Here is a 21,137-nt window from a genome sequence, read left to right as displayed (position 1 = left end):
CGAATCATTCCCCAAGAGCCTGGATTCCAAAGTTCTAGACTCCAGCATCTCAGAACCCGGAACCACAGAACTAGATCTCAAAGCTTGGACCTTGAATGTCCAGAGTTTCCTGAAACAGAGTTCTGAGCCTCCCCATGACCTAGAACCATCCTCTCATCCCAGAGTCTCTACCACAGGCTTCTGGCATCTAGAACCTTTGGGAGCTCAAGATACTAGATATCCATTTTCTCATCTGTTAAATGAGGGGTCTGGCCTAGGTGGCCTCTGGAGACCCCTTTTAGCTCTGGATCTGATTTATGAGCCAGAGAATCTTGGCAGCAGAACCTCACAGGTTCTACCTTCTTTTTATTGACAAGGAAATTGAGACTTGGGTCAAATGAATTCCCCGAGTAACAGAGCTGGGAGCAGAAGCCCTGGGTTCTGACTTCCCCCCCACCTTAACCCCCTAATCCCTAGTTTCAAGGTTCTAGGCTCACACGGGCTTGACTTTTCTGCCTGAAAAAGTTTCCTCATGGGAATCACACTGAACAAAGCAGAAAGTTTCATTCCTTTAACTTAGTGAGTTTTACACAGTGCAGGGCCCCTTTGCCATGGAACCCTTACAGTACACATCGGTTGGCAGGTTGATATATAAAGGGAGGCTACGTCGGGAGTGCCCGCTCAGGTGAGAACGGAACACTCGATCCCCTCCTCAGGATGGAGCAGGGGGATGCCTTTAGCACAGAGGAGAAGCAGAGGCCGCCGTCGGGGGCTGTCTCCATCCCCTCCAGCACCTCTCAGGAGCACCAAGGCTGCCTCCCAGAACCTGACTTTGTACAGCTGCCCATAAATATCTTTACATAAATACATATTGGACTATATTTCCAGGTAAACAAGGAACCGCCCCCAGGACAGGACAGGGTGGGGCTGAAGCAGTCCAGTAGCCAACAGCCCATTGGTTAGCACCAGGTGAAGCCTGCTGAAAGATGCAGGGAAGAGTTAGAAACACACATGACAAACCCAGAGGCCATCTCCTCGTCCTCCAAGCATCCCGAAGTGCCCTTTCTGGGCTGCGGCCGACGGCAATTGTTCCTCAGAACACAACGGTTCTTAGTTGAGTCAGTGTCTTTGGGATTCTCCCAGCAGCCCAACATGGGGAGTCTCTGCGACGGCCTCTCCCGAGCCCGAGAGGCTGTCGGTCCTTCCTCGGACCTTTTTGGGAGGAAGCTTTTGGAGGAATCGGGTTATTCGGCTGGCCTCAGCAGCAGCAGCAGCGGAAAAAACGCTGGTTCCAAATGATGAGTGGGATGATCGGTGGTACCCCGAGGATTTTGAGTCACTTAGTAACACTGCAAAGATGGGCTAAGGAAGGAAGGCTGGGTAGGAGTGGGAGACAGAGGTTGGGGGCTAATGTTTTGCTGGCTGTAGGCTGAACCTGGGAGCTGATCTGTAGGATGAAGGATGGGAAGCCACTAGTAACAGAAGGAAAAAAGAGAAAATCAGTGTGTAGTAATGGAGAAGCCTCTGGGTGCTTAAGTGCTATGGGGAAGAAGTAGAGGCAGGTAAAGACTCATTTCCCCGCCCACTGGAATTAGTGCTAAGATAATGACCCCAATGAGATGGTGCCCAAGACATGAGAGGAAGACGATATTAATGGTCTTCTTATAGCAGAAAACGCATGTCTACATTGGAACAAAAGAGCTTCCATTATTTGGAGGTTTGGGTTGGGATGCACACTTATAAGAAGCACTAGTAGTTAAGGGAAGCAGGGGATGGTAAGGTGTCTTAACTAACCATACTCAACATCACTTCCCCTTACTCTCTCCCCAGTGACCTTGCCAGATGCAGCAGCTACACGTAGGGGGTCATGTAGGGTTGCTCTGAAGACTCCATCAAACTCAGATTTGGAGCTGGAAGGGACCTCAGAAGCTATGGAGTTTTTCCCTACATTTTACAGATGGGGAAAATGAGGCTGAGGGTAGAAGTGAATTGATCTATCCAGTCTGGATTCAAACTCGTCTTTTCAATGATGTTTGGTGCTCCATTCCCTGCACCGTGTAGCTGCTGCGCAATAGGTTTAGGGTCATTGAACAGTACTCAGGTGGCAGGATTGGCAAAGGGAGGAGGGAACCATCTCCAAGATGGGTTCCGGCTCCAATAGATTTGTACATTTGATTTTCCTTTTTAACAAAGCCTAGCTTTATGACATCAGCCCCTTCGGTTCCAGGATAACAGAAACTTGGAGCATCTTGGGAATCTAAAACCTCACTTGTCTGGTTCATTCTGTAAGAACCTTTGGTTCTAACAGAATCTCAATTAGGAGGCTCGACATGCTTCCCCTCAGCCTTCACTTCAGGTCCTGAGCAGATAGACCCAGTGATCACAACATCCCAAGTTTCTTTTGAGAAACACCAAGCAGATCCCCTTACCTGGGTTGAAGACTTGGGACTTACTGGCGGGGAGCTGGGGAGGGCCACCTGAAAGGGACCATAACAAAAAGAGAGGGAGCAATGAGCTTTTATGCAGGAGGAGGATCTACTGGACTCAGACCAGTGTAAAAGGGGGTGAGGAAGCCAAGAGTTAACTCCCAAACTGGCAAAGATCCCCAGACTCTATTGAGAACTCTGGATCATTTTGCCTTCATTGAAAAAACAAGGCTCTCCTCTCCTCCCTTCCCCTCTCTTTTTAATGTCAAAATCTAATCAGTATTTGAGAATGGAAAGAAAGGCGAGTTTGGAATCAGAAGACTTGACTTTAAATTCTGAGTCTGCCACAAAATGCTTGTGATTATTATCAATCACAACCTTTCTGGGCCTTTTTCTTCATTAAATGGGAGAATTAGGCACAATGCTTCTGGAAGGCCCTTTGAACTTCAAATCTATAATCTTATCCCATGAGCCTTCTCTTTGCCTCAGTTTCCCCATTTGTAAAATGAGGAATCATACCAACTGGCCTCAGCATCTTTTTTAGTTCCAGATCTATGACTAATAACACTTACTCTTCTCTTAACAGACTTTAGCCTCCAGACTCAGGCTGTCTTCCAAGCTTGGAGTTCTGTCCCTTCTCATCTCTGCCTCCTGGCTTCCTCAGCTTCTCCCACTCCTCCCAGATCTCAATCCTACCCTCGATAATTATCTCCAGTCTGCCCTGAATATATTTCCTTTGCACCTGGCATCGTTGTCTCCTCTGTTAAACTGGGAACTCCTTCAGAGCAGAGACTGTCTATTTTTAAATTTTTTTTTGGATCCCTAACCCTAGCATATATACAGATATATATAGATATAGATACATAGATATACATATCTATCTATGTATATCTATGTATCTATATCTATATCTATATATATCTGTATATATGTATATATACACATAATAAGTGTTTAATAAATGCTTGTTGATTTGACTACTGCTTTAAAAAGTAGTAAAAAAAATAGAATAGATTGCACTAGATCAGGGGTTCTTAGTTTTTTCCATTCATGACCCCTCCTTTCACCTGGGAAATTTTTAAACAACCCCAGGTATACAGATATATAAAACAGGTATACAAATCAAACACTGATAACAAGTCATAATTTTATGATCCCCACATTAAGTTCTAGAACTTCACATGGGATTTTATAAACTACAATTTAAGACAATTTTTGAACTATCGTTTGAACTTTATCCAAGTGCAGGTATTAGGGAAGAAGGAGAGGAGAAAGAAAGGGAAGGAAACATCATTCTGCAGCTACAATATCCCAGTATTGTGCTAAGTATTTTACAAATACTATTATTTGATCCTCACAATGATCTGGGGAGGTAAGTATTGTTGTTATCCCCATTTTAACAATTGAAGAAACTGAGGCAGGCAGGTTAAGTGCCTCAGTTTCTTCAACTGTTAAATGGTCAAAAAGGTAGGCAGTGTCTGAGACTGGATTTTAATTCAGGTCTTCCTGACTTCAGACCCAGCACTCTATCACTGTGCCATTAATACCTTCATTTATACAGATGACAATATGAGACGGCTAAGAGTATGACTTCTTCAGGGTCGTAGAGCTGACGAAGTATCAGAAGTGAGTTTCGCGTCCTAGCCTTGATTCCAAAGCCCGGCATGCTATTTGTTATACTACATGGTCTCTGCATATATGTAGTGCTCACCTCCCTTATTCCCTTCCCTTTTCTTCAAGCCCTGCGTCCAACAAAATCCATCAACTGAGGGGTCCTTGAATAGCATACTTGGCTTGGAGTCAGAAAGTCCTGAATTCAAATCCAACCTCAGACACTTCTTAGCTGTGTTACCCTAAGCAAGTCACTTAACCTGCCTGCCTCAGTTTCCTTCTTGGTAAAATGGAATAATACTAGTGTCTACCTCCCAGGGATATTGTGAGGATCATATGAGATAATAATTATAAAGTTCTTAGCATACAATGCAGTGCTATAGAGATGTCAGATGCTATTATTATTATTATTATCCTGGGACATTCCTACTATGGAGAGATCACATGGTCATTAGAAGATGATATGATATAACACTATGCTTACAGACCTGACTCGGAATTACCGACAGCAAACTGGCACTTCATAAATCTTCAGAAATGAAAATTATCACATTTCTGCATTTCTTTGCTGGGCGACCAATAAATTATAGATGCAATACAAGACTTAACCAGGAGATGGTGCAGCCTTAACATATAATTTCTCTTGACATTAAGTACCAAAAACCAGAAAAAACCCCACTGATTCCAGTTTCACCCTTGCCCTTTAGGGATCTTAACCTTTTAGGTGTCAGGAACCCTTTGGCCAGTGGTGAAGCCTATATTCAGAACTGTGGTATTAAATGCATAAAAGGAAACCGATTATATTCAAATAAAGATTTTTTTTTCACATCCCAATTCACAAACCTCCCTAAATCTATCCTTGGTGCGGTTAAGAGCCCCAGAATTATGAGTTCCTAGATACAGAATGGGAAGGGATCCTGCAGACTATATCACATCCAACCCATCCTTATCTGCCTTTTTAAAAAATTTCTTTTCCTTTCTTTTTTTTTTTTTCTTCATCTGACTTTTGAGGAAACTGAATCCAAGTCATATCAACAAGCATTTGTTAAGTGTTTTCTCTGTGCCAAACACTCAAGAGACAAATATGACCAAAAAGAGCCCCTGTCCTCTTTCCTGAAATCACACAGGGAAGGAAAGACTTGAGGCAGACAGTAAATGCTGGGGATCTTGACTCCAAGGCTACAGTCAACTATACCATGCCATCTCCTAATAAGGTTGGGAGCTCCTTGTTATGTTGGTTATATGTTAACAAGCAATGTCTGATTAGTTTTCTGCCCTCTGGTCTGGAGGGTAGAGCTCTGAACTTGGAGTATGGAAGACCAGAGTTCAGTATCACCCAACTAGGACCATTCACTAGCTGTGTGATCATGGTAGAGACTTTTTACCTTCTCCTCTATTTTATTGTTATTAAATGTTATTGTTAATAAATAAAATGTTATTAAACCAGGATCTGGGTGATCCTGGTACAGGCTTTTTACTTTTTCTAAGGTTCCCCTCCATCTACACTGTATCCATTTACTAGCTGGGTATCATGGTAGAGGCTTTTTACCTTCTCCCTCTAAGGCTACCATCTTTTTACACTCTATCCATATACGAGCTGGGTGATCATGGTTACTTTCTTCTCTAAGGCTCCCTTCTATCTACATGCTGTATCTTGGGTCTATGTCCCTATTAATGCACATGTTGTCTCCCCATTAGAATGTCAGCTGCTACTCAGTTGGAGAGGGAAAAAAAAGAAAAATTATGCTTGTTGATTGGGAAAAAATATTTGAAAAAACCTCAAAAATGTCTTGAGGACAGGGATTGTTTTTTCTTCTGTTTGTATCCCTGGGACTTAGCACACTGTCTAGAACACAGTAATTATTGGACTGACTTTTCTGAACCTCAGTTTCCTCATCTGTAAAATAGGACTAATCATAGTATCTATTCCACAAGGCTTTTTAGGAGACTCAAATGAGGTAATAAATGTAAAGTACTCTGTAAACCTTAAAACACTATATAAGTGTGAGCTGTTCTTTTTTTATTATTATCCAAATATGCTCCAAATGGGGCTCATTCAGTTCCTAGCCCAGCCTTGCCTTCCATAGGCAAATAAGGAAGGCCTTCCAAGCTGAGAATATGAGCCAGAGGGCCTAGTCAGGAGGTAGGAGTAAGATGGAGGGAGGGGGAAAGAGGGCGGAACACTAGAAAATCCATCAAAATTGCTATAAAATTCACATCTTGCCCAAATCAAAGCCCATCTGTTCTTGTGGGTATTGGCAGAGTGGTTTACATTTGCCATAGGGTCCGCCCAACCCAAGCCAGCTGTTTATAGGCTGGGCTCAGGGCTGGGGCTCCAGCTTTCCCCAAAGAGCATCTCCAGACTCTGCAGATTTGACAAAGGAGGGCAAGAGCAAGAAGACAGAACTGGACTGTTGGACGTTATTGTATGGACAAAGAACTATGGTACGGGGGCAGCACTGGCCTTAGGAGTCAGAGGAGCTGCCATTGGCTTTTTGTGGGACTCCGGGCAGATTCACTTCTCCTTAAGCCTCAGTTTCCTCATCTCTAAAATGGGGTGATTGGGGACAACTAAGTGGCACAGTGGATAAAGCACCGATCCAGGAGTCAGGAAGATCTGAGTTCAAATTCAGACTCAAACACGTGACATTTACTAGCTGTGTGACCCCAGGCAAGTCATTTTACTCCAACTGCCTCACCAAATAATAATAATAATAATATAAAATGAGGTTGTTGTACCCAACATCTTAAGTCTTTTCCATCTTTGACCCTTAATTTGCCACTCACTAGCCATGAGACCCAGGTCTTATTACAAGTATGAAAAGATGAATTCTGCTCTGGGGGAGCCTGATCCTGCAAGGAATCATAGGTTCAGATTTAGGGCCTTTAAATCCAGACTTCTTATTTTAGAGATGGGGAAACTGAAGCACAAGTTAAAGTGACTTGCCATATATTCCCTGGTGGGACCTATGGCATATATAAAGTCATATATCCCTGATAGGGTTTAAATCTAAGTCTTCTTGACCTCACAGGTCAGGGATCACTGAGATTTCTTCATGTTATATTCTGAACAAACCAATGACCCAGAATTTCAATTCTGAGGATGTGACCGTGAGTAGATCCCTTGTATCCCTAGAGCTTAAAATTTAGTAGGTGCTAAATAAATGCTTGTTGACATGTAAGTTCATTCGTTTATTTGACAATATGAGCCTCAAATTCGTCATTTGTAAAAGTGATAGTAATACTTAGGATAACAGAGCTGGATTGTCTTGTCCATTTTAGAGATGAGAAAACAGGCTTTAGTATCAGGGTTGTTGTAAGAACACGCACCGGGCCAATTGGGATACTTGATTCTGCCACTAACTCGCTGTGTGACTGTGGGTAATTGTCTTCCCCTCTCTGTAAAGTGAGCAGCTCAGACCAGATGACTTGAGGTCCCTTCCAACCTCAGATCTTTGATCCTCTGATCCCCAAGAGGCCAGAGAGCCGGGGACAAAGAGACAGGCCCATGCTAATAAGGAATGTACTGACCTTCTCGACACGTAGGCCCAATGTAGCCTCCCATGCAGACACACTGACCGTTGAGGGCATTACAGTGAGAGTTCCCCTCACAGCCACAGCTCAGGGTGCAGCCAGGGCCGAAGCGATTCCCTCGGCATTCTGGGGAGGAAAACAGAAAAACATTCTCAGACAGACTTCTGGGGCTCTAGAGCTCATTTTCTGTCCCTGTCAATAGTCTAGGAATTTGGGCACCAGGGGAAACTCAAACCAAAACAGAGGCAAATGGACCAAATAATTGACCAGGCATGAGGTAACAGTGAAGGAGAACCACTGGATAATCTTCATGGTCACTTTCCACTGTCAAAGGAAATCAGTGTAAGGAAAAGAGTATATTGGATGGACTCCCTTATGGCAAAATTATGAGAGGACCTGAACAAGAAGGGCATATGATGAGCAGGCCTGTGATCCATAACACTTGAAGGGATGATCACAGACTCACATGAGTATTTCAGTATTCTTACCAACTGCATGCTAAGCTTTATCATTTCCCCATTGCTAAAGGAAGAGAAGCCCTATATCTTGACCTTTGAAAGGAGGAACCCTGGGCTAAAAGTCTCATGGCCCCGATGCTAGCATCCTAAACTACAGCAGATACTGGCAATTTGGAACGATGTTTTAAGTCCAAAAATAGAGCGCTGCTTTAACGGGGACTAAAGAGATCCAGCATATTTTGGGGTCTATTGGAAAAAAAATTGGAGGAGAATGTCAATAGACTGGCTTCTAGCCCTGGTTCTCCCACCAATCATATGACTTTGGGCTAATTACTCCATCTCTATGCCTCTAGCTACAGGTCTGTGAAACGGGGTTATTCCAACTCACCTTATCTACCTGAGGACAACAGTGTAAGCTGTAAGAAGACTCAGGGAGAGGAGTGCAGAAGTGATCCATAATCGGGAATTTGAGCATAATAAAAATATTATTCTAGGCCAGTGAATCAAGATCTAAGATTCTGAGGTTAAAGCAGCCATGTGGTAGAGACACTCCCACATCATGAGATGGTATTTTGTCCCTGTGTCCGTCTGCCACCCCCTGCACTTACCCAGGTCACACTTGGCTCCCATCCTCCCTGGTGGACACAGGCACTGGCCGGTGGCTGGATCACATGGCACGTCCCCCTCACAGTCACAAGCCTGGCGGCAGCCAGCTCCAAACCTCCCCGGCTCGCATCCTGCCAAGGGGGAGAGAAGCAGAGGGCTGAGGGGTCGGTCCAGGCAGCTCTGCCTGTCACAGGCTCAGTTGAGGCACTTTCCCCATCATCAAAGGATAATGTCCAATAAATTCCCCCACTGAAGAGAAGGCGCAGTTGCCGCCATAATGTATATGGTGCCACATGGGCAAGTGGTTCTTGTAAGAATGGGCACGTTTTCACACTCCTTGCTGCTCTTCTACAGGGAAAGTACAAGGCCATGGAGACAATGTCTGCCAAGGAATCCCATCCAATTCAATCCAAGGAACATTGGTGACGTGTTTACAGATACCAGGTTAGGTATGGAGGATACAAAAATGACCCTGCTTCTGTCAAGGAGTTTACATTCTACTACAGCAATCAGTTGTAAAGTGCTTTAGAAACTCTGGGTGATGTAGTTAATTTAATCCAACAAGGATTTATTAATTATAATAATTTATTAATTCATTGTGTGCCATGGAAGAAGCAGCATGGCGTCGTGGATAGAGCTGGCCCAGACATGAGGAAGACCTGGATTCAAGACCAGTCTCTAACAAATACAGGCTGTGTGGCCCTAGGAGTGTAACTTGTTTTCTCAGTTTCAGTGGAAGACTAATAATAATCACAGCAGCTAACATTTAATGGGACTTACTATGTGCCAGGGAAAGTAGAAAGCCTTTTATAGATGAGTATCTCACTTAATTTTACACATGCAGAAACTGAGGCAAACAGATTAGGTGACTCACCCAGAGTCCCACAACTAGTGTCTCGAGGTTACATTTGAACTCAGGTCTTCCTGATTTAAGATCCACATTCTAGCAGCACATAGTAGACTAAATAGCTCTTTCTTTTTTGTCTTTGCCTCCCTTTGCATACAGTAAGCATTCAATAAATGCTGTGGGTTGGTTGATGACTTCAAGAAGCTTAAGGTGTTTAGGCTCCTTACCAAATTTATCAATTGAACCAGTTAAATGAGCTGAGCAGAGCCAGTACAATGAGGCTGCCAGAGCTCCACTTACCGGCCTAGGATGCAGGAGGGAAGTTGAGCATCAGCAGAAGTACTTACCTTTCTCACAGAACTGACCCTGGAAGCCAGCAGGACACAGACACTGGCCTGTGAGCGGGTGGCACAGGGCTCCTTGGTGACACTCACAGATCTCCTGGCAGCCAGCCCCATGGAAGCCTGGGGGACATGCTGAGGAGAGAGGCCAGAAGGGGTTAAAATGGGCAAGTGAACAGAACCCCCCTCTGCCCTGTTAGGGCCAGGAGATCGCCCGGCCCACCCTCTGCTTTAGCAAAGCCCTCCCCGATGAGGCCTGTTGAAAGAAGACCTGGCTGACTAAAATGGTCCCTACTTAAATGAACTGTGGATTTCAATGGAGATGGGAGGGTTTTCCTAGTTGTTTCATAATCTTATCTTTGCAACCTCCTAATCCTAGCCTGAATATCCCCAACTCCTTGCACTGACACTTGCAGGCCACAGCCTCCAGTCCCCTCATCAGCCCACTTGGCCTCCTTGGAAAATAATCAGATGGTCAGAAATTCCTACTAAAACGCGGTGTCCCGGATCCCAAGGGGAGTCCCGAGGTTCCCTGCAGAACTCACTGTGTTCACAGGCCTGGCCGAAATGGCCAGGGGGACACCGACAGGCGCCGGTCACTCGGTCGCACGTCCCGTTGTTGAGACAGGTACATTCCAAAAGGCAGTCAGCACCATATTTCCCAGGGGGGCAGGCTGGAGAGAGAGTGACAGAATGTTCCCAAGTAAGCCAGGATGGCCGTGGAGAGACTGAATCTCCGGTGGGGATGGGGAGGTCCGAGAAGGCAGCCTCATGGGATGACTAGACGTTAGAGCAAGATAGCTCCGAAATATGAAACCCCACACTCATAGATAGAGCTCTGGGCCTGGAGATAGGAAAATCCAGCCTCAGAACCTTAGTAGCTGTGGGACTCTGGGCAAGACACAATCTCTGTCTTGTCACAGTTTCTTCAACTGTTGAATGGAGAAATCACAACCTTGAGGTTGTGAAATGAGATGAATGTCTTTAAAGTTCTTTGAAGGAGAATAATGTTTCCTTCCTCTTTTCCTTCCTTTCCTCCTTTTTCTTCCTTTCCCTCCCTCCTTCCTTCCTTCCCTCTCTTTCTTCGTCCCTTCCCTCCTTCCTTCCCTCTTTCCTTCTCTCTCTCCCTACATCTCTCCTTCCTTCCTTCTTTCCTTTTTTCCATCCCTCCTTTCTTCCTTTCTTTCCTTCCTTCCCTCTTTCCTTCTCTCCCTCTCTCCATCCATCTTTCCTTTCTTCCTTCCCTCCTTCTCTTTCCTTCCCTCCCTCCATCTCTCCTTTCTTCCTTCCTTCCCTCCTTCCTTCCCTCTTTCCTTCTCTCCCTCTATCTCTCCTTTCTTCCTTCCCTCCTCTTTCCTTCCCTCCCTCCAACTCTCCTTTCTTCCTTTCTTCCCTCTTTCCTTCTCTCTTTACATTTCTCCTTCCCTCCTTTCTTCTTTCCTTCCTTCCTTCTTTCCTTCCCTCCCTTCCTTCTTCCTTCCTTCCTTCTTTCCCTCCCCCTTCCTTCCTTCCCTTCTTCCCCTCCTCCATGCTTCCTTAGGACAAGTTATTTAACCTTATTGGGGCATAGTCTCCTCTGTAAGGAACCTCATGGATCCTTTCCAGTTCTAAATCTAAGACTCATTCATGGTCAGGAGATAACTAATCGAGATGAAGGAAATCAAATTTTCCATTTTCATGGATGAAATCTATCCACATTAATGTGCAGGAAGATTCTTCCCCATTAATAGCCTTAACAGTAAACTCTGACATTTCTTCCCCCCAAATGATGTGATAAACATCTGTCCTAAAATATGTGAGCACCATTAATTCCCAAGTCAAAACAAAATTAACATGGAGCCTCAGAGCAAACACTATGGCCAGTGTCTATGTATGTTTCCTTTGGGGTCATGGTGGTCTCAAGTAGTTTTGAGACAAGATGGGATTCACTCCTTGTGAAAATGAATAAGGATTCCTCTGCCCTTGCAGAGACTGAGATCTAAGGCTCTGCACAAAAGAGCTCTGTCATATAAGAAGAAGTATGATGATGCACAGGAGAAGGAAGAGGAAGACAAAAAGGAAGAGGAAGAGAGGAGGAGGAGGAGGAAGAGATCAATAGAGATAGGGAATGAACCAGTGGTTCTACTGGTATAGAGAATTCCCAGAGGAGGGAAATTACTCTACCAATGCTGGTAGGCATCTTCTCTGCCATTCCTAGTCCTGGAGCAGTGGTTTATTAAATTAAAATGTTATTAAATAATCATTTTACCCTCTTAAAAATATTTGTGGGTTATATCTATTGAAATTTATTATATTAGCAATGAAAACTGCTAGATTTCTAAACAATTCATTAATACATTTAAAAATAAGGAAAAACCTATTCCATGTTGAAATAAGTAATACTTTTTATGAAAAATAACTCCATTTTCCAAAACAACAAATCTCTTTAATATCTAGCTTAATAGAGAACAGATGGAGTTTCTCTCTGCTTCTGCATCCAATCTGTTCTGAGCTGCTGTTTTGGTCAAAATATAGGATGAAAATCTGGCCTCCCACAGGTATAGATTTGGAAAAAGCATGAGCTTAATAGGTGAACACCATGTTGGTGTTGACACCCCCCTGAAAAAATGACTGGAACCCCCACGGGAGCTGTGGCCACACTTTGAGAATTGCCTGGACCAACTGAGAATGTGCGCCCGGGGTCACAGGTGCAGGAAGGGTCAAAGGCAAAACTTGGATGCAACTTTTACTGGTTGTGAGGCTGGCACTCCGATAACAATAGCAACCACAATATTTACATGACACAATGTTTGCAGTGGACTTCATATGCATGTATACATGTATAAGCACACAACACACACATGCATGGTGCATGTGCATATAAATGCACGCGTGAAAACATGTGTAGACATGCACAAATATGTCTACTTATTTATTGCATAATGTATATGTTTATATATACACATATCTATGTACACATACATATACACACATGTATATACAAGTGTGTATGCATATTTATCTACACAATGTATATATATATACACACACACATATACGCACATGTCTATGTCTACATACACGCAATATGTATACATATATATACACATGTATATACAAATGTGCATGCATCTTTATATATATAATGTATGTACACACACACACACACACATATATATATATATATATATATATATATATATATATATATACACCTATGCACACATACATATGTCCACACATGTATTCACAAGTGAGTATGCATATTTATATACTTAGTATATATGTACACACATATATAAACATATTATGTATACATGTACACAAGTGTGTATGCATATTTATGTGTGTACACACACGTATACACCTATGCACACATACATATGTGCACACAGAATATATATGTATACACAAGTGTGTATGCATATTTATATTCTTAGTGTATATGTACACATACATATATACACATGTTATGTATACAAGTACACACAAATGTGTATGCATATTTATATATATATAATGTATGTACACACACACATATATATACACCTATGCACACATACATATGTCCACACATGTATTCACGAGTATGCATATTTATATACTTAGTATATATGTACACACATATATAAACATATTATGTAGACATGTACACAAGTGTGTATGCATATTTATGTGTGTACACACACATATACACCTATGCACACATACATATGTGCACACAGAATATATATGTATACACAAGTGTGTATGCATATTTATATTCTTAGTGTATATGTACACATACATATATACGCATGTTATGTATACAAGTACACACAAATGTGTATGCATATTTATATACATAATGTATGCACACACACACATATATATACACCTATGCACACATACATATGTCCACACATGTATTCACGAGTATGCATATTTATATACTTAGTATATATGTGCACACATATATAAACATGTATACATGTACACAAGTGTGTATGCATATTTGTATATTTAGCATATACATATATACACATATGTATACATGTACACATAAGTGTGTATCCATATTTATCTACATAATGTATATACACACATCTATGTACACATACACATATGTATACATATTATATATACAGAAATGTGTGTGCATATTTATATACATAATATGTGTATGTACACACATATATACACACCTATGCACACATACATATGTGCACACATGCATACACAAGTGTGTCTGCATATTTATATACTTATTATATACACACACCTATGTATACATATATACATAATATGAATACACATTATGTATACATGTGCACACAAGTGTGTATGTATATTTATATACATAATATATATGTATACACACACATATACACACCTATGTACAATACATATATACACATACGTAAATCTCATTTAATCTTCGGCAACAATCTTGTGAACGAAGAGTTGTTGTCAGCCCACTTTACAAATGAGAAAACTCAGGCTGGAGGGGACTATTGGAGGGAAGGAAGGGCACTCACCTCGCTCACAGTGCTTTCCCATCCACCCCAGGCCGCAGGAGCAGGAGCCATTGGTGGGATGACAGAAGCCTCCGTTCTTGCAGGGACACACCAGCTCACAGCCCAAGCCGAACCGGTCCCTGGGGCAGCCTAAGGGGGACCTCAAGTCCATCAGTGATGAGCCAAGTAAGAAAGGATAAAATTCCAATCTTTATAAGGGGCAATCAGGGCATGGAAATGGGTTTGCCAAGCCAGGCAGAAGGATACATTGTGTGTCTGCTGGTGTGTCGATGCCATAGATGAATGAGGAATGGAAAGAGGGAAGAGGATCCTCATCAAAACTTGTTGACATTGAAGGCTGGCGCTCCTGGAAAGCTCAAGGTCAGAGGTGGGCTTGGTAATGGACTAGGTGGCTATCAAACAAGGAGGAGCCAGGACAAATGGGAAGAGACTAATTCCTAGTAAGCTGACCTTAAGAACTCAAGAAACTAGGGAAGGAAGGGCTACATTGACATTGAAGGAGAGAATTCCAACAGAGATGCTGTTGTGTGATAAGGCAGTGGGCACAGCCCAGGGGATATGTCTTTGGAGCCAAGAAAATCAGGATTCAGATCCCGCCTCTGATATATTAGGCATGTATACAGATATACTGATATATAATTTCACATAGTTATATGGTCCCAAAAAAGCACTGACTCTGGATTTAGATGATCTGGATTCAGATTCAATTCGATCAACACTTATTAAGCACTTACTGTGTACCTATCATTGACAGTCTCTGTCTTTAAGGAGCTTATTATTTAATGAGGGAGACAACATGCAAACAAATATATACAGGAAAAATAGGAAATAACTGACAGAGAAGGCACTGGAATTAAGGGATTTGGGGAAACTTCTGATCTTTTCTACCTGTGTGATATTAAAAACCAAGTCACTTGGCTTTATTGGTCCTCAGTTTCCCCTTTTATCAAAAGAGGGGGATGGATTAGAATTCCCTAAGAGATCTAATTTATGAGGATCTCTAATCTTAATTTATATACGAGTTGCTAATTTGCATTAGAGGGTGGAATTCCCACACTGGAAGTTTAATATATCCCTAAAATTACAGACACAAACCCGTTCTCCCTCCTTCCTAAAAATGGCCCCAAGAAGTCTTGTTCAGGGTCTAAATGTTGGGGGTAAGGCAATATGATGGGATGAAGTCAAGTCAAAAAGTCCTACGTAATCCTGCCTCAGATATATCCTGGATGAAAGGGCAAGAAGTTCTGTGAGCTTCAGGCAACTCCCTAAAATTCATCTACTGAATTGGTGGGCGTTTCTCCCAACCAAGAAAATCAAAGGGCTTTTGACAAAATTATAATTTTTATAATACTTTATGGCTTACAAAGAAATTGTCACCCTTTATTCCATATGATCCTTAAAAAAAGTATTTTTTTTTTACAGAAAAGGAAATTGAGGCTGAAAGCTTCAGTGATTTCAGTCACCTCTATCCCAGCACATCCATCTCCACAGCTGGGGATGACCCTGTTCCTTCATGTTCTGCCAAAATTCAGAAAGCCATTGGTGCTTCTTTCTGCTTTAGCAAAAGCTAGAGCTCAGCTGGGGGCAAGGCTGGTAGGGGGCATCGATGTCGGGGCTGGGAAATCCTGCACAATGGAAGGATCGAATGAGTAATGGGTGGAAAAGTACATGGGTCCTCTAGCATGGGACGCACATGTGAAGGACGCCTATCATCACCATTTCACATAAGCTGGGTGTGCGCTGAAGCTGTTGGCGAAGGATCTGGAAGTCTATTTGAGGCACGGGAGTGTTAAAGAGAGGGGAATGCCAGTTGCATGATAGTATACTAACTGTCCACATGGGTTTATTAGCTCCCCAGCATCCCAAGAAGAATTTAATTAGAAAATCAGATTGAAGCCACAAGAGCCTCATTATCATGGGGAACATGTGGAGAGAAGACCCAGTCCAGATCTGCCACTGTTTGACCTTGGTCAAGCCATCAATGTGGGACTCATCTTCCTGATCTATAAAATGGGGAGAATATTTAGGATTGGGGTCACTTTTTGAATGAGGGGTTTTCCATCTTTTATTCTAGAAGTGAGTATGAAAATAAAATTGTAATATTGAATCTAAGAAAATAAATTAGTTACAAACTATTAAAAATGTTAGGAAGATTTGTTCCAAATCACTAATAACAAAATAATAATAATAAAAGAAATATGCTAATATATAACACACTAATAATAAAAGAAATACAAACCCAAACAACAAGCCTACACCTAGAAAACTGGCCAAGATGACAAAAGATGGAAATCATCAATGGTGGGTGGACTGTGGGATGGAAGTAACTCAAATACACTATTGGAAGAAGTATCAATTGATCCAAATATTCTGGAAAACAAATTGGAAGTGGTGCAAAGAAAATGACTAAAATTTCCATGCCCTTGGGCTCAGAGACTCAGCTGCTAAGCATTTACCCCAAGGAGATAAAATATAGAAAAGTTTTTGTGCTATTAACCAGAATATATTCACATATATTTACATATATATATATATATATATATATATATATATATATATTCATAGCAGCATGTCTTAGAGTAGAAAAAATTAGAAACAATATAGATCCCTGTTGATTAGAGGATTGCTAAGGAACAGAGGCATCTGGGTGGCTCTGGGTCTGGAGTCAGGAAGACCTGAATTCAAATTGAATTCAAATCTGGCTTCAGATATTTAGCTGTGAGACGAGACGCTGGGCAAGTCACTTGATCCTATCTGATTTCCTTAATCCAATGTAGAAGGAAATAGCAAACCCACTGGAGTATCTTTGCCAAGAAAATCTTATGGACAGCATTGGTGTCCATGGTATCACAGAGGGAACTACTGAGCAACAACATGAACATAATGGAATATGATTGCATGTTTAAAAAATGAATTTTAAATTTTTAAAAATTAAAAATAATTTAATTTTAATTTTTAAAAAAATTCAGAAAAGCACAAGACTATTGAATTGATGCAAAATAGAAGAACTAAGGGAACAATATACAAGTTGACTACAAAGTAAAGGGGAGAAACAGACCAAAAAGAACACTGAATTCTATGTAAATTATATAATGACTAAGTTTGAACAGGAAAAAAAGAGATGAACAAATGGATGGCCTTGCTTTTAATGAGAAGTGGGGACTCATGGGTGCAGCTCAGACTCAGCTGAAGAGTTTAATTTTAATAAACTTTTTAAAGTTTTCTTTTTTCACTCTTTACTACAAAAGTATAAAAGGACAGATTTGGAAATAAAATGGCTCAGGGGAAGCTTCCAGCTCAAGTTCCTCATGCAACTCCTTTGTGGTTTTGCATGACAGAATTCCCAAAATGCTTGGAAGGGACAAAAGGAGGCAGCACAATGATCAGAGATTTGACAGGAGTTTAAAAAAAAAAAAGCAATGGAACTATCTAACTTTAAGTCAGACAGTTGGCCAGGACCAAGGGTATTTATTGAGAATAGTAGACAAGCAGTCAAAAATACAGACCCTATCCTAATTTGAGAGTTTCGATTGTACTGTTCACTATCTAGAAACTCAGGAAATACCTGCCTTGGCGATCCCTGGCAGGGTGCCCACAACAGGCAGCTGAAGAGCAAAAGGGTTCGGCAGGGATGATATAACCCTGAGCAGAAAGGAAGCACCAGCAGAGAGCAGGACGTCAGCGGTTCTAGAGCATCAGGGCTGTGAGATGTGGCGGCCACATGTGTACTTATTCTTGGGTGTTCCCGGATGATGTGTCCCTGGCACCCAGTAGGCACTTAAATACTTGCTAAGTGATTGATTTTCTGCGTATGGCCCACACTTCCCCCTCCCACTGTTCCCCATTCCTGCACGTAATCACCCAGTGCTGTGATAACCTCCCACTGAATGCCTCATGGCTGTGAAGGGGACATTTTCCATGGGTAATCTCCCCAAAGGCTGAGGGCTTTTAAGCTAGCATCCAATAGGTGCTCACTAAATGCCCACTGATTTGAATTGCACCAACGTGTGTCTTTCTGACTGTCCAAATAAAAGGAAACATCATTGGAGACTCCCAAGCTGTGGCTTGGATGGGGAGGATCCTGTGCCTAAGATAACCATCTTAGGTTATCTTTCTGTTTGAGACCATGCATGAGGAAGGCTATATATTAATATCAGGGGATCCTCAGACTTTTTAAATAGGGGCCAGTTCACTGTCCCTCAGACTGTTGGAGGGCCGGACTATAGTAAAAACAAAAACTTTGTTTTGTGGGCCTTTAAATAAAGAAACTTCATAGCCCTGGATGAGGGGGATAAATGTCCTCAGCTGCCGCATCTGGCCCGTGGCCGTAGTTTGAGGACCCCTGTATTATATTCTTAAATGATAAGAGGAATTGATCTTGAGATGGCACCGTGTTCTACATATTATATTCTTAAATAAAAAGTTAAGGGGAATTTGCAAACTATGTGTTCTTGAGGACAGAGCCATGTTCTACATAGATTATATTCTTAAACGATAAGTTAAGGGGAATTTGCAGACTGTGATTTTCTGTGTCGAAAGCCGTCGGCCCACCGAAAGCCATGATAATGAGGCTAGATGTCAAAGGGTGAATCTCTCTTGTGGCTACTACGTACATACCTTGCTCGCAGTGGGGGCCCGTTCTCCCGGCTGGGCAAATACAGGTGCCTCGCACAGGGTGGCAGGTGGCCCCCTCCCCGCAGGCGCACACCTGGGCACAGTCCGCACCATATCTCCCATCTGGGCAGACTGCAGAACAATCAAGTTAAGGAAGAAAGTTACAGACCGCTTCTGCCACCCCATGCCCCAAACCACCAGGAATAACTCCTTGGTGCTCACTAAGCCTGGGCATTTGTCCCTAGGGCATCTTACATTCTCCAAATCAAAGTGAGGAGAGGTTACCGGGGCTGGGCAGAGGATGGCTTCATCACCCATCCCTCCCCACAGGGGTCTGGGTCTAGGAGAGCCAATCAGCACCTTCAGAATGCCCCAGTGGGTCCATCTGCGCTCTGTGATGCTGAGGTGAACCTGAGCCTTCCTTATGGCGCTTGGACGGTCCCCAAGGCCCTTCAGAGCTCTAAGTTCTGATCCCATGACCACAGGCTGCTCAGCTCCTCCCCAGTTGGCTCTGGTGGCCCCTAAGGTCCTTTCCAGCCCAAGATCTGTGTTCTAAACCTCAGGCCAGACCGCTGAGTAATCAGGAAATAATGTCCGTAGGAAAACGGAGCGGAGTGAAGATCCTGCTTCCCAACGCCCCCCCCCAGGGGCAGCAGCTGCGCCCCCACCCAGGCCTCCCCCTGCTTGGCTTCCCCCAGCCTCGGTTTCCTTTGAAAAGTGATTCAAACTCCTCTTGCCTGCTCAGCGCAGGGAGGCTTGCTCACTACCGAGCGGGGAATAGTCCGCAATGACTCAGATGAAAAACCCCTTCCACAGACACATTTTTGGCTGGGTGACCCGCTCCGTCCCCACCCCCACCCCCATCTCCTTCTCCTGGACTTGGACAGAAAACATTCTGCCGGGGGCAGCCAAGGGCCTCCTGGTTGGACCCTTCAAAAAAGCTCCCGTTCCCTGTGGGGTTAGGAAGGGTCCTGGGCTGCCGGGCCGGAATGTTCCCTGCTCCTTCCAGGTCTGAGCTCCAGGGAAGGGGCTGCAAGGAGGCCCTGAGCCAGCCTGGCCGGGCTCCATTAATGACCCAGGTGTCTTTCCCCTAAAGGAGCGGGACGTCCAGGGGAGCGTGTCCCCTCCATGCACTCTCTCCCTGGATTCTAGACAAACAGGACCTCCAGCCCGTTTCAGAGCATCTCTTATCTCTGCCTGTGTATCACCCCCTCCGGGAAGCCCCCTCCGGCCCTAACTCTCCCAGAAAAGGTTTTTCCTCCTTCCTCCCAACTACTAGTAGCTCCTTCTCCCAGAGTCCTTTGCATATAGTTTCCCTTTGGTTCCCAGAATCGCTTTCAGATAAAAAAGAAACTCGGAGACCATCTGATCCAGCTCACACACAAAAGGAACACCCATGAACATATCTGACAAGGGGCCATCCGGCTTCTGCTTCATCTCCCCCGAAGGGGAGGGGCTCTGGTCATATTATTTCCCCCAAGAGCCGAAAACTCTCTGGAGAGCAAAGCTTTCCCCGGAACGTAACAAAATGTCTGGCACACAGTAGGGCTTTCATTTATACTTGGTGACTGATCAGGCACCTGGAAACATTCCTAGGGTTCAAATCCCCAGTGCTCCAAAGCCTCTCTGCCCTTCAGCCTTCCATTCCCAACCCTTCACCCCTCATCCTGGGGCTGGAGGCAGCTTCAAAGCTTTTCCAACCAAGTGTGGAAAGCTCAGAAATGACATATAGTCCGTTACATCTGCCATCGCCAGCCCCGAGGACTCCAAATCCAGCAGCCCCGCTTCAAACTCTGTCCACCCCCAAAGGGTAGATTCCCTGACGAGTATAAAAGTGAGAGACAGTGTGGGGGGTTGGAAAGAAGCCCGGCTTGAGAGCCGGGTTCAAATCCTCCCTGTGGAGACTTATTCGCTCTGTGAACTTCAGAGAGGCATTTAAACCACTGGCTCGGTTTCTGTATCTGTAAGATAAGGGGGTTGATCTCAAAGGTCCATGTTCAATTTCTGCAATTTTAAGTGGTTTTCTTATTAACAAACAGGGCTGGGAGGGGGCTCCGCGTCCTGATCCCTTCTCCACTCACTTGGAAAATGAGAGTGTGGGACTGATGGCCTGGGAGGCCGGCCCCTTCCCGTTCCAAGTCCCTGAGCCCGGGTGATAGAAATGTGTCCCTTTTGACTCATTTTGGGGCCACAGCTGAAACCGTAGCCATCTCTCCTGCTTTCTC

General features: G+C 43.5%; 1 protein-coding gene across 3 annotated transcripts in view; it reads right to left on the bottom strand.

Moving 5' to 3' along the window:
* Positions 1 to 537: 537 nt before the first annotated feature.
* Positions 538 to 21,137, bottom strand: part of MEGF6 (multiple EGF like domains 6) — a 367,229-nt gene continuing 346,629 nt past the window's right edge. For 2 of the 3 annotated variants that reach the window (XM_031962976.1, XM_031962978.1), the window contains 8 exons: positions 18,916 to 19,044; positions 14,299 to 14,427; positions 10,348 to 10,476; positions 9,809 to 9,937; positions 8,617 to 8,745; positions 7,548 to 7,676; positions 2,409 to 2,456; positions 538 to 1,451 (listed from right to left, as the gene is read on the bottom strand). In XM_031962976.1, the coding sequence (XP_031818836.1) occupies positions 1,387 to 1,451; positions 2,409 to 2,456; positions 7,548 to 7,676; positions 8,617 to 8,745; positions 9,809 to 9,937; positions 10,348 to 10,476; positions 14,299 to 14,427; positions 18,916 to 19,044 (887 nt within the window). In that variant the 3' untranslated portion in view covers positions 538 to 1,386. The remainder of the gene's footprint in view (positions 1,452 to 2,408; positions 2,457 to 7,547; positions 7,677 to 8,616; positions 8,746 to 9,808; positions 9,938 to 10,347; positions 10,477 to 14,298; positions 14,428 to 18,915; positions 19,045 to 21,137) is intronic. The other variant, XM_031962977.1, reaches the window with a different exon arrangement.

This window comes from Sarcophilus harrisii, chromosome 3 (assembly GCF_902635505.1).
Source record: "Sarcophilus harrisii chromosome 3, mSarHar1.11, whole genome shotgun sequence".
Taxonomy (NCBI): domain Eukaryota; kingdom Metazoa; phylum Chordata; class Mammalia; order Dasyuromorphia; family Dasyuridae; genus Sarcophilus; species Sarcophilus harrisii.
The sequence above is the reverse complement of the archived record's forward strand: the minus strand, read 5'-3'. Positions and strand labels throughout refer to the sequence as shown.